Raw genomic sequence first — 11,061 nt, 5'->3', positions numbered from 1 at the left:
AGGAGCCCCTTTCATGAACGGGGAATCCTCTCCCCTCAGCCCACTCAAACGCATGCCTGACAGAGGGAGGCCTGACCACAGCGATACAGCCTTCCACAGCGATCCCTCATCTGTACACACAGACGGTGCCTCCTGGCCCTTCAGGGGTATCAACACCCTTAGGTGCTGGGCTTGTTTTATTTGCAGGGAACTACTGTATGACAATAAGTGATCAACTGACCGAGAGATTAGGTTCTCAGAGATTCAAAGAACTTAGGAGCCATTTTCGGGCCACACTTGCTGTTTAGAAATGAGCACAGTATCCAAGCAGAGAGGGCTGCTCATGAGAAAGGCTTCTGGCTTCATAGGCACAAACAAGCTCCCCCTGGAAGAGGACAGCTGTGGTGCACTCGGGTGGGGGTGCCCTCTGGGGGAGGCTGTTAGACTGACTCTCCACTAAGGCTCTAGACAGCTAATACTCAGCACAGAGCAACACTCCACAAATTCTATTTACATAAGGCCACCCACGCCATTTAGCAGAGGTCAAGGGTCACTGTTCCCTATGAAGAGAGGTCAAGGTTCCCAGGGCGGTCCACTTCCATGTTTCACTGTTCCCTTCCTTTCGTCTCCACACTGCTGCCAGCGAGGGCCTGGACTATGCCTGTGCCGTTTTGAGGGTCCCAGGTTGCATGGACAGGACTCTGTATCAGGGATATGCAGACCAGCACGGATCTGTAATGATGACCCCAGTCTCTTCCTTTCAGCACCAGAACGGCATCGCTTCTTCTTCCCCAAGCCACGCACCAGGTGAGGCTCTACTCGATTGAGCCCACACACAGGAAGGCCCAACAAGCAGAGGGCAACAGTGTCAGGACATTCTAAGTGAGAATCCAGGGCTAACTTCATCCAACATAGTCCTGAGCTAGGACCACTAGGAGATGAGAAAGGAACTAAAGGGGGTGAGCCCCCACTCCAGGCTAAACTTCAAGTCCCAGACTTCTGAAATCAATGATAAAACTGAGTCTGATATAACTACCTTTTAAATAATACAAATTCTTAGATATTTTAATTGGACATTTGCACAAAACTTCGATAATTAATGTAAATAGGTACTACCTACAAAATAAAATATATCTCAGATGGTGAGCCCCTCAGATGGCATTCAGAGTCAGGCTGAGGTTGTGTGTACCTCAAGATTCATTATATCACCAACAAAAGCGACAGTCACCCTTCGGTCCCTTTGAAGAAGGTCCCCAGGGTTAACTGGTCTTGAACAGCATGTAGAGCAGAGGCAATGTGGCCAGGAAGGTCACACAGGTGACCAGTGTGCTAGAGACAGTGTTCCTGTTAGCCTGGGCTTCTAGCCTCTGCTCCATCTCTGACAGGGCCAAGATCACACTCCCGTGTTCCAGCAAGGAGCTGGGCAGGGCCCCATCCACCGGCCCCACCGTGCCTGGATGTGCTGGAGCCTGTGCCAGCTGAAGCACCCCAGCCATTTGACTGCAAGTCTTTTCCAGGCCATCAAGCTGCTCTCGTAAACCCTCTAGGCAGGAATAGACCTGCCTGGAATGACGGAGCTGCTCTTTCATGGTGGCTGAAAGGCCATCTATGTCTTTTCCTCTGGTAGAAGAACCTGTTGGTGACCCGGAGCCCTGGCCCTGCTCGGCGTGCACCAGGCCCCTCAGATCCATCATAAGGTCCTGGAGGTCTTTCTGTTGGAGGGAATAGCTAGAAGCCTGTTCACGGATGGCCTCCTGGAGACTCGCAGGACCTTTCTGTGCTTCCAGGAGTAAGGCCTTCAGCTCCTGTAGCCGGACGCGGTTAACATAGGTGGAACCGGCCACACCTATCAGAGCTCCTAGAACTGACCCAATAAGGGACCAGTTCTTGGTCCTCTCAGCCCTTGTACGCTCTTTCTCATGACTCTCCCGCACAGCTGCAGAGAAGAGAGAGAACTTCTCTCGCTCTGAGTCTTCTGCACGCAGGTATGCTATTCGGAGCCTCTTCTCTTCCTGTGGGAACAAAGTGGTATCAGACCATCATCGGCAAGGAGCCTTGTGACTACAGCCACGGGGGCAGAGGACACTCCCCTGCCACAGGCTCTACAAACACCTGCTGCATGAAGACAGAATATACCTGTTGGTGTGGGAGCAGAGCGGTGTGTGTGTGTGTGTGTGTGTGTGTGTGTGTGTGTGTGTGTGTGGTAGCCATGTGCTCTTTCCCCCGGGCAGTCATGCAGAGCACGTCTATAGGAAAATAAGCAGCTGGTATTCCCTGAGCCAATACCCCCATCCTCTCTTCAATGGGGTGGGTGTCAGATAGTACTTTGCTGCACTGTTCAGCCTAGTACTAGGGAAAGGGCAAACAAACAGGCTCTGGAAGCCTGGGCCTAAGACCACCATAAAATTTTCGGATTTACCTCCTCCAAGACCTCTGACCAACAGTCAGGGTTACCCGCTCCGTACCCTGCCATACAAGGGGCTTGTGCAGGTCAGTGAGGGCTGCTTCCTGGGGGACCCACCTGTAGCATCCTGTGCTCCAAAGTGGCCAGCTCCAGGTACTGGTTGTCCTCCCTGGAGACTCGGTCCAAGCGGTCCCTCACCTCCTTCAGCTTAGTCTGCTGAGCTTCCAAACCCTCCCGAGCTTCTCGAACAAGCCCACGAGCCACCATGAACACTTTCTCCGCCTGCAGAGAGGACGTCAGAGGGATCAGCCTTCTCTGTCCAACCCCACTCTGTTGGGCTCAGTTCCACGGGCTAACGAGGCAACAGTTGAGCAGGGGGTCACTGGGGTGTCACTGTGAGAGGCAGAAACTCAAACGCTAATCCCAGCTCACTCTGGCATGTTCGACATGTGGCCACACCCACGTGAAGCACTGGATTTATTCATTCAAGCAGAAATAACACGCTCCTGAGAAACTTGCAAAGCAAACAGTGACACAATCTTTGTCCGCTAGATCCAGCCCCCTCCTGTCTGACGGGAACCACCACGAGGAACCCGGTGTATGACTGGGGCCTCCAATGCCACCATCGAGTCACTACTACCGCCTCTAGCTTACGGCCCTGGGAATTTCAACTCAGCCAAGCCCCCCCGGGTACGAATCTTCTCCGAGGAGAAGAGACAACCATGTACCTCGGATCCCCAGCCAAACCCCTGCTCTTTTCCAACCTTGCCACACTGTTCTGTAACCGAATGCAGACCGGTGACAAAGTGCATTTCTGCCGCCACCAAAGGCTTGAAGACCACAGGCAGCTCGGTCCACCTCTCAAGATGATGTTTCCCAGTGCCCTTTGCCTTAGCACCTTAAGGCAAAACCGTCCACAGAAGGCAATTTTGCTGGCCTAATACACAGGGCAGTCATTAGCCAGGGACTTTTCAGTACTTGAGTATTTTCGCAGAGAGCAGAGGGTATAATTACAGAGACCTTCACTCCAGTACAGCTCCAGATCTCCACAGGAGATAGAAGGAGATATTCCTACCAAGGATGTTTGTTTAAGAAAAGGCAAGTCTGGGCCAGGTGTGGTGACCCATGCCTATAATCTCAGCACTGAGGGGGAGAAGATCACGAGCTAAGAGCCAGGCTAGAAGATATTCTGAATTTCAGGCACGTCTGGACTTCAGGACAAAACTGTCTAAGGAGAAAAAAAAGACTAGTTATGGTAACCCACACCTATAATCCCAACACTCAGGAGGTGGACACAGGAAGATCAGCCTGGAATACAAAAGACCCTGTCTCAAACAAACAAACAAACAAACACAAACGTGTCCACAGTTTCCCAGCTGCCTTCACACATGTAGCTGGGAATGTTTTTTGTTAGGAGTCCAAGCCATATTTCCCAAATCAGAAGGCAAAGCCAGCCACCCTGGCTCCCTCCTCACCTCTGTCACGTTTCCCTGGGCCTCCCGAACTTCATTGAGTCCCACAAACTCTTCATATCTGTCCCACCAAGCCTTGGCAGTAGAGGCTGCTTGATGGCGAACGGTGTGGCTCAGTGTTCTTCCCAATTCCGGGAGGCGGTGAAAGAGCCCTAAGGCTGCGGCTTCCGGTCGCTTCTCTCTGGGACCTGGACTGCACAGAGTCCTTGTCATGGTGACGTCCGTCCCAAGGAAGGTTCTCCGTACCAGTATACGGGGTACACCCACCACGTGCTGCATTGCGAACACGGGGCTGCACCCTGTCATGGCAAGAACTGTGAGGAGGACACCAGACAGATTAGCTCCTGAGAAAGGCTAGACACAAGTCAGGTCTCAAAGCCCAAGCTAAACAGACGGATTTCTGCCCCTGTAGCAAGAGGAAGGCCAGGCTTTCCCATGGGTTTGGGGGACAGGGGAACAGTCGTGGCAAAGCTCATCTGGGTGTCATGTCTTCCCTTTCCTCCTACGATGCCATACAGATCAGCTGCCCTGACTGCACCCCACAATCTCCTAGGCCTCTCCGACGGGACCTAGAGGAGAAACTTGGTGCTTGCTTTTTCTGCAAATGCCAGAGAGAAATCCTCAAACCTGAGTTGCCCACGAAGACCAAAAAAATTCACAGAGGCTCCGTGAGCTGGTGGTACAGGTTTGTAACTCCAGCCACTTGGAAGGTTGGTGCAGGAGGACTGATCAGAACAGCAGAACCTATACAGCAAGCTGCAGGCCAGTCAGGGCTAGGGAGTGAAACCTTGTCTTAAACAACAACAACAAAGTAACTATGACAACGGCAAGAAGTAAAAACCTTTTTAAGGGCCAGGGAGCATAGCTCAGTGTCAGAGCACTTGCCCGGCATGCTTATGCTCATAGGTTCAATCCCCATTACTGCAAACACACACAGAAGGCACACACACACACACACACACACACACACAGAGACAGAGAGACACACACACAGACACACACAACTCCTCGGAAATGAGGGAATTAAGGATGAGTGAGGGAAAGCTAACTTCCAGAGTCATTCCTATAAAAGATCCTCACACCTAACTCCCAGGCTCCCTGAGGCTGCCACTAGCTCTCCTCTGAAAGAACGAATCCAGGGGAGGGAGGAAGAAACCTGTCTTCCACGCTGTAGAGTGCTTTTCTTAGGTTCACATCACACCATCCCTCTGTTCTCCACCTGACATTTCAGGCTCCCAAGTCCCTGTCTCACATTTCCCACCTCGGCCCCAGCCACTCAGCAGGTCAGGCTCCTCTGCTCCCTTTCAGCCCTGCTTAACAATGCCTACTTCCTCTGACCTGCACAGGACAAGGAGTACCCAGAGTCGGGCACTGCCTGGCCCAAGAACAGAAGGGGCTCAGAATCCTGAGGGAAGGGCCAAGTTACCCAGAATCCCAGAAAAATCTGGCAACTTTCTCTGGTCAAAAGGCATTAAGCCTGAAGGAACTGATCAGAGAGACACCTGGTGGACAACAAGCGAAAGCAACGGGAGCTGGGATAGAAAGAGGAAGGGCCGGGAGAACACAAAAGGGCTTCCTCAAACTATTGTTGGAATTTCTTTTCTTAGTTTCAAGTCATGAAACTTCTCACAGGTGGTAACCAGGATGGCGGGATAATTTTGAGAGTTTCTTTATACACAGATTAACGGGATCATATGAGATGGATACGGTGTAAACAGACACAGGTGTGAGGGGGCTTCCTCATGCACAGATTTACCCCAAGCATCCCAGGCTTCTCCTCCACAGTGGAACTCTCTCGATCTTTTGGAAAACAAAGCTGGATGGACAAGCACACACCTTCAGGTCAAAGTGGGCTCAAGCTGAGAGCTGTAGCAGAGGGAATCTTGGCAATACTGGTTCTAAACTGCCGCTCCACCTGAACTCAAGTCCCATTCACAAAGCTTAGGACCATATACACACATAAGACAGCACACCAGTCACACCCAAGCCCCAGTACCAGAACCCACAGAACACAAGTGTCTACAGTCCCTCGACAGCTCTGCAAGTATGCCTTCCATCAGGGTCAAGCACGATACCCACTCTCCTTCCAGCGACACCTGGCCATTTACCACTGCCTCACAGCTCCCTCCCAGGAGACAGATGTTAGGGATAGAACCTAGCAGAGTGGCCCATGCCGGACAAGCTCTGTGCCACTGCAGCCCCAGCTGCTTCCCTCTCTTTGATCCCATTCTATGAGATTTGGAGGACCTGGAGGACCCGGATGTCCTGTGACTCAGCCGCCCCCCCCAGCCCCCCACCCCGATCTCTCCATAGCTTTCAGAACCCCAGAAGTCACAACTTCCTCTCAACTTCCTCCAGCCTTTTCAGCCCAGTTCCTGGCTTGTCCTCTTCTAGCTGTCTGCTCTTGGTTCCCTGGAACATCACCTACACCCTGGCAGAGATGAGATCTACAGCTTGTTTCCGACAGAGCAGCCCAAGGGCAGGTTAACACAGGAGTAAGAGCAGAGCCTAGAGTTCCCGACTCACCTGGCATAGAGATCTGGCAGAAACCAGAAAGGTCAGGCACTCCCAGCGCTCACCTCCGTCCTTCCCATAGCCATATTCGGTTCCAACCAACCTGACACTCTAAGCATCATCTGTACAATTCTGTGCCCTGCCACCTCCAAGTACACCCCTCTTCCGCCACAAGTCTGTGGCCTGTCTATGTCTGTTCAAATATCCCCCTTGTTTAAATTAATCAATTTATTTATTTTATGTCTATGAGTACAATTATAGCTGTCTTCAGACACACCAGAAGAGGGTGTCAGCTACCATTACAGATGGTTGTGAGTCACCATGTGGTTGCTGGGAATTGAACTCAAGAGCTCTGGAAAAGCAGCCAGTGCTCTTAACCACTGAGCCATCTCTCCAGCCCCATCTGTCCCCTTTCAATAAAGTCTTCCTTGACCGCCCCCTTACTTGCCACCTTTCCTGTTTTCTGCATCAGATAAAACTGCCTAGCAAGAACAGGCGCTTGGTAATAGCAGGAATGTCCCAGAGAAGTGTCAGGAGCTCCCAGCTTGTTCCCCTCATCTAGTCCCCTCTTTCAGCCTCTCCTTGCCACCCTGCCATGGGCCATGTGCTGGCCTGTCTCTCAATGCGAATAACATCCATACACAGGCGTCTCGCCGGCCCTTCAGCCAGCAGGGGAAGACTGATGATGCTGGCAGCGGGAGAACCTAGGAAGCTCTTGGAGTCACCTAAAACCTGCAAGGTGTCCAATGCAGCTGGGAGGTGAAGCAGAGATGGGCTGAGGAGGAAAGGCTGGACAGATGGACAGAGGCCACATTAAGCAGGGGCCTACGTCACAAATCTTGTTTTCTCAGCTCGGTTCTCCACAGGTAGCAGCTGCCTCCTACCCTGATTTTCCACGCCACTCGGGGTGGGGGTGGTGTCTTCCTGGCATACTTTCTCAGCTGCTGGTATCTCCCAGCCCCAGCCCTGTACTGCAGTACTGGGGTTAAGCTCATGAGCTTGTGTTCTATATCTCTAGCTCTAGCGCTTGTTCTCTCTCTCTCTCTCTCTCTCTGCTTGTTTTTTGTTTTTCCTTTTTCTTTTTTTTTTTCTGGGGGCGGGGTGTTTGAGACAGGGTTTCTCTGTATATCCCTGGCTGTCCTGGAACTCACTCTGTAGACCAGGCCGGCCTCGAACTCAGAAATCCACCTACCTCTGCCTCCAGAGTGCTGGGATTAAAGGAGCGCGCCACCATGCCCAGCTCCTTTTTCTTTTTAAAGTGGATATTTTCTTTATTTACATTTCAAATGTTTTCCCCTTTCCAGGTCTCCCCTTGGGTTACCCTCTATTGTTTTTGTTTTTCAAGACAGGGTTTCTTTCTTTGTATAACCCTGGCTGGCTGTCCTAGAACTCACTTTGTAGACCAGGCTAGCTTCGAACTCAGAGATCCAACTGCCTCTGCTTCCCAAGTGCTGGGATTAAAGGCGTGTGCTACCATGCTCAGCTTTCTCTCTTGATTTTAAAATAAAAACAAAACCCAAAAAAAAAACCAAACATGCTTCTTAAGAAGAGCAACACACATCTCAGACACTGCTCAGTAGCTGATGAGACACCTCACCCAGCCACTGGCCCTGCGTACCATCAGACCCCTTGGCAGATTGTCAGAACTTCCTTCTCCACTTGCTCTCAACCTCTCTGAGAGCCTTCCTTGCCACCCTTGTCCAGACAAGTATCTGCTCAAATGTCACCTGGTCCTTGTCCAGATCACCTCCACCTCTGCCAATTCTTGATTCCCTGTCATTTGCCCTTCGTCAGCCTATGCATTGTGATGGCTCCCTCTTCCTTCAAAGGTCACTTTCATTTGGCTTCCATTTGCCCCCATCTCTCTAACTGCCAGACACTTTGCAGCCCAATGCTAGCAGGGGCTGAGATGGCTTCGTGGTGGAGAGAGCATCCTGCTCTTGCAGGGAAAACAAATTTGGTTCCCAGTATGCAGATCAGTACTTGTATCACCTAAAACTCCAGTTACAGGGACTGACCGCCCCCTTCTGGGCTCCATGGACATCTGCATTTACCTTCACATTCCTCCATAGACACACAAAAGCACATGTAACTAAAATAAAATATAAGGGCTAGGTGTAATGGCACATGCCTTTAATTCCTGCACACAGGAAGCAGAGGCAGGTGGACCTCTGTGAGTTCAAGGCCAGCCTGGTCTACACTGTGAGTTCCCAGTCAGCCAAGGCTACATAGTGAGATCCTGTCTCAAAAATCAATCAATCAATCAACAAACAAAATAGAAAATATTTTTAAATAATTTACTTTATAACTGGGTATGGTAGCATATGCCTTTAACCCAAGTACTCAGAAGGCAGAAGCAGGCAGATCTCTGTGAGTTCTAGGCTAACCAGGCCTACACAGTAAGCCAGTCTTTAAAAAAAAAAAAAAACTCTCCAAGCAGTGGTGGTGCACGCCTTTAATCCCAGCACTTGGGAGGCAGGGGCAGATGTATTTCTGAGTTCGAGGCCAGCCTAGTCTACAGAGTGAGTTCCTAGACAGCCAAGGCTACACAGAGAAACCCTGTCTCCAAAAACCAAAACCAAACAAACAAACTCAAAAACCTGGTTTTGGGGCCTGGAGAGATGACCTAGTGGTTAAGGGCATTTGCTGCTTTCAGAGGTCCAGGGTTTTGTTCCCAGGACATACATCACAACCACCAGCTCTAGGGGATCCAACTCCCTCTGCTGCTTCACAGCTTCATGCATATGGTACATGGATGGACAAGCAGACACACAGATACATGCGTAAAAATTAAAAATATATTAACAAAACAAACAAGAAACCCCACAGGGCTAGGCTAAGTGGTACAGTATCGGGGAGCCCTGGGCTTGATCCCAGCATTGGGAGGAAAGTGAAAAGACTCCGCCTGCTCCATAAGGTGCTCAGACCTGCAATCCCTACACTTGGGAGGCTGGGCAGGAAGACGTCTACAGCGTGAGTCTCTATTTCAAACCCAGAAAGAGTGGGAGGAAATGCTTCCATAGTTGGTTGTAGTAATATTTGTATAATCTTTGATGTATTAGAATCACTGAATTATATAAATTAAATAGCTAAGCTATATAGTAAGCTTTATATCAGTAAACCTGTTATTAAAAAAAATAATAACTGGGCTGGAGAGATGGTTCAGAGGCTAAGAGGGCATATAAATTAGTTTGACTCCTAGCACTTAGCCACACTAGGCAAGTCACAACTACCTGTAACTCCTGCTCTGGGGTACCCGATGGCTCTGGCCTCTGGGGTCTTTCTTTCACTCTCTCATATACACATACATTCACACACTCATAACTAGATTTTTCCCTCAAAAACTGGGCATATAGTTCAATTATACAGCACTTACCTAACATGAGTGAGGCCCTAGGTTCAAGCCTTTATTGCACACATTCATTCAAGCAAGCAAACACACACACACACACACACACACACACACACACACCCCTCCGTCACTTCTTCAGCTGAAGCATCTCTTCAGGATTTTATATTATCTAACTGTATCACTGCTTGAAACGTAATAGTAATCCATCTTTCCTGCTACTGTGGTTAATGGGAACTCAGGTACAAATGCTAGGCTGACAAACTCACATCACCCTAATTAATCCCTCTTGTTTTCTCTCCTAACTCAAATCCAATCTATTAGCAAAATCCTGCTGACTTTCTAAGCCTAGGAGTCTCCCCAACCCCCATCTCTGTCAGGTATACAAAGTGGTCTCGCTGGCTAGCATGCCATGGCTGGACTACCCCTCACTCATCTCCATTCCATCTCAACAGCCTTCAACAGTCCCGCAGTTTCTTCAGGGCAAAAGTCAACGCCTTCTCCACAGCTTCAGGGGATCTGACTCTCATTGTCTCTCCATTTTCGACTGCTTTCTCACTCCTTCCAATCATATGAAGGACTGGAACACACAAGGCCGTCTTCCACTCAGGGCCTTGGCACTGCCTAGCTCTTCCCTGTTCACAGTTGTCTCCCTGGCCTTCCTAAAGTCCTGCTCAGAGAGCCCCTGGAGAAGTCTTTTTTAACTACCCTAGCAAAAATGACATCCCACCAAGGGAGCATTCCTTAACCACTTTCTCTGCTTTTTTTTTTTTTCCTCCCCACACAGGTCACATAAGGTGTGATGCGTATTTTACTTATTTGCTCTGCGGTAGGTTTGTCTTGCTACAATGTCAGCGTTCCTCAAGCCTCAGTCCAGAATACAATGTATCTATACAAAGTACATACTCAAAAAAACGAACTAGAAGAAAGAATTTGCAAACACTTGCACTCATTGTTTCAATAAGTCCGAACTTTTTCCCGCGGCTTCTGAAGCTGAGGACTGGGTGATAATTGGCCACTACCCACTTCTGCCATCTCCTATCCCATCTCGTGCCCGCCACTTGAGCTTTCCTCGGTTCCGGAAAGGCACTTGCATGTACCCTCCCCTCCACCTGCAATGCTTTCTTTCTGTGCCGGATTACAAGCTTTATAGGCAGACACCATCCCCCACTCCCACGGTTTCGGATAAACCCAGGCAGAAGGAGCCTTCCGCCCCGTACCTGAATTGCCTAAGCCTATTAGGCTCCAGCAGAAAGCCCCGCGTCTGCCACTCAATTGACCCCTGACCGGTCAGCACCCGCCCCTGAAGGCATCCTTTAAAATACGTGAGGGTGACTTCCTGC

General features: G+C 50.1%; 1 protein-coding gene across 1 annotated transcript; it reads right to left on the bottom strand.

Annotated features, from left to right (window-relative positions):
• Positions 1 to 142: 142 nt before the first annotated feature.
• On the bottom strand, positions 143 to 11,010 carry Ccdc51 (coiled-coil domain containing 51). The gene is made up of 4 exons (NM_025689.4): positions 10,939 to 11,010; positions 3,859 to 4,169; positions 2,501 to 2,665; positions 143 to 1,991 (listed from the first exon to the last, which is right to left on the bottom strand). Exons 2-4 carry the CDS (start codon positions 4,159 to 4,161, stop codon positions 1,239 to 1,241), a joined length of 1,221 nt encoding a protein of 406 aa, NP_079965.2. The 5' UTR covers positions 4,162 to 4,169; positions 10,939 to 11,010; the 3' UTR covers positions 143 to 1,238.
• Between the last annotated feature and the right edge of the window lie 51 nt (positions 11,011 to 11,061).

Source organism: Mus musculus, chromosome 9 (genome assembly GCF_000001635.26).
Source record: "Mus musculus strain C57BL/6J chromosome 9, GRCm38.p6 C57BL/6J".
NCBI classification, from domain to species: domain Eukaryota; kingdom Metazoa; phylum Chordata; class Mammalia; order Rodentia; family Muridae; genus Mus; species Mus musculus.
The sequence above is the reverse complement of the archived record's forward strand: the minus strand, read 5'-3'. Positions and strand labels throughout refer to the sequence as shown.

Excerpts from the sequence above, each read along its gene's own strand:
- Ccdc51 (NM_025689.4), bottom strand. The coding sequence starts at position 4,161 with ATGACAGGGTGCAGCCCCGTGTTCGCAATGCAGCACGTGGTGGGTGTA. Across the intron at positions 2,666-3,858 it reads CCCAGGGAAACGTGACAGAG|GCGGAGAAAGTGTTCATGGT; the intron begins GTGAGGAGGGAG and ends TCCTCTCTGCAG. Across the intron at positions 1,992-2,500 it reads TGGAGCACAGGATGCTACAG|GAAGAGAAGAGGCTCCGAAT; the intron begins GTGGGTCCCCCA and ends TTGTTCCCACAG.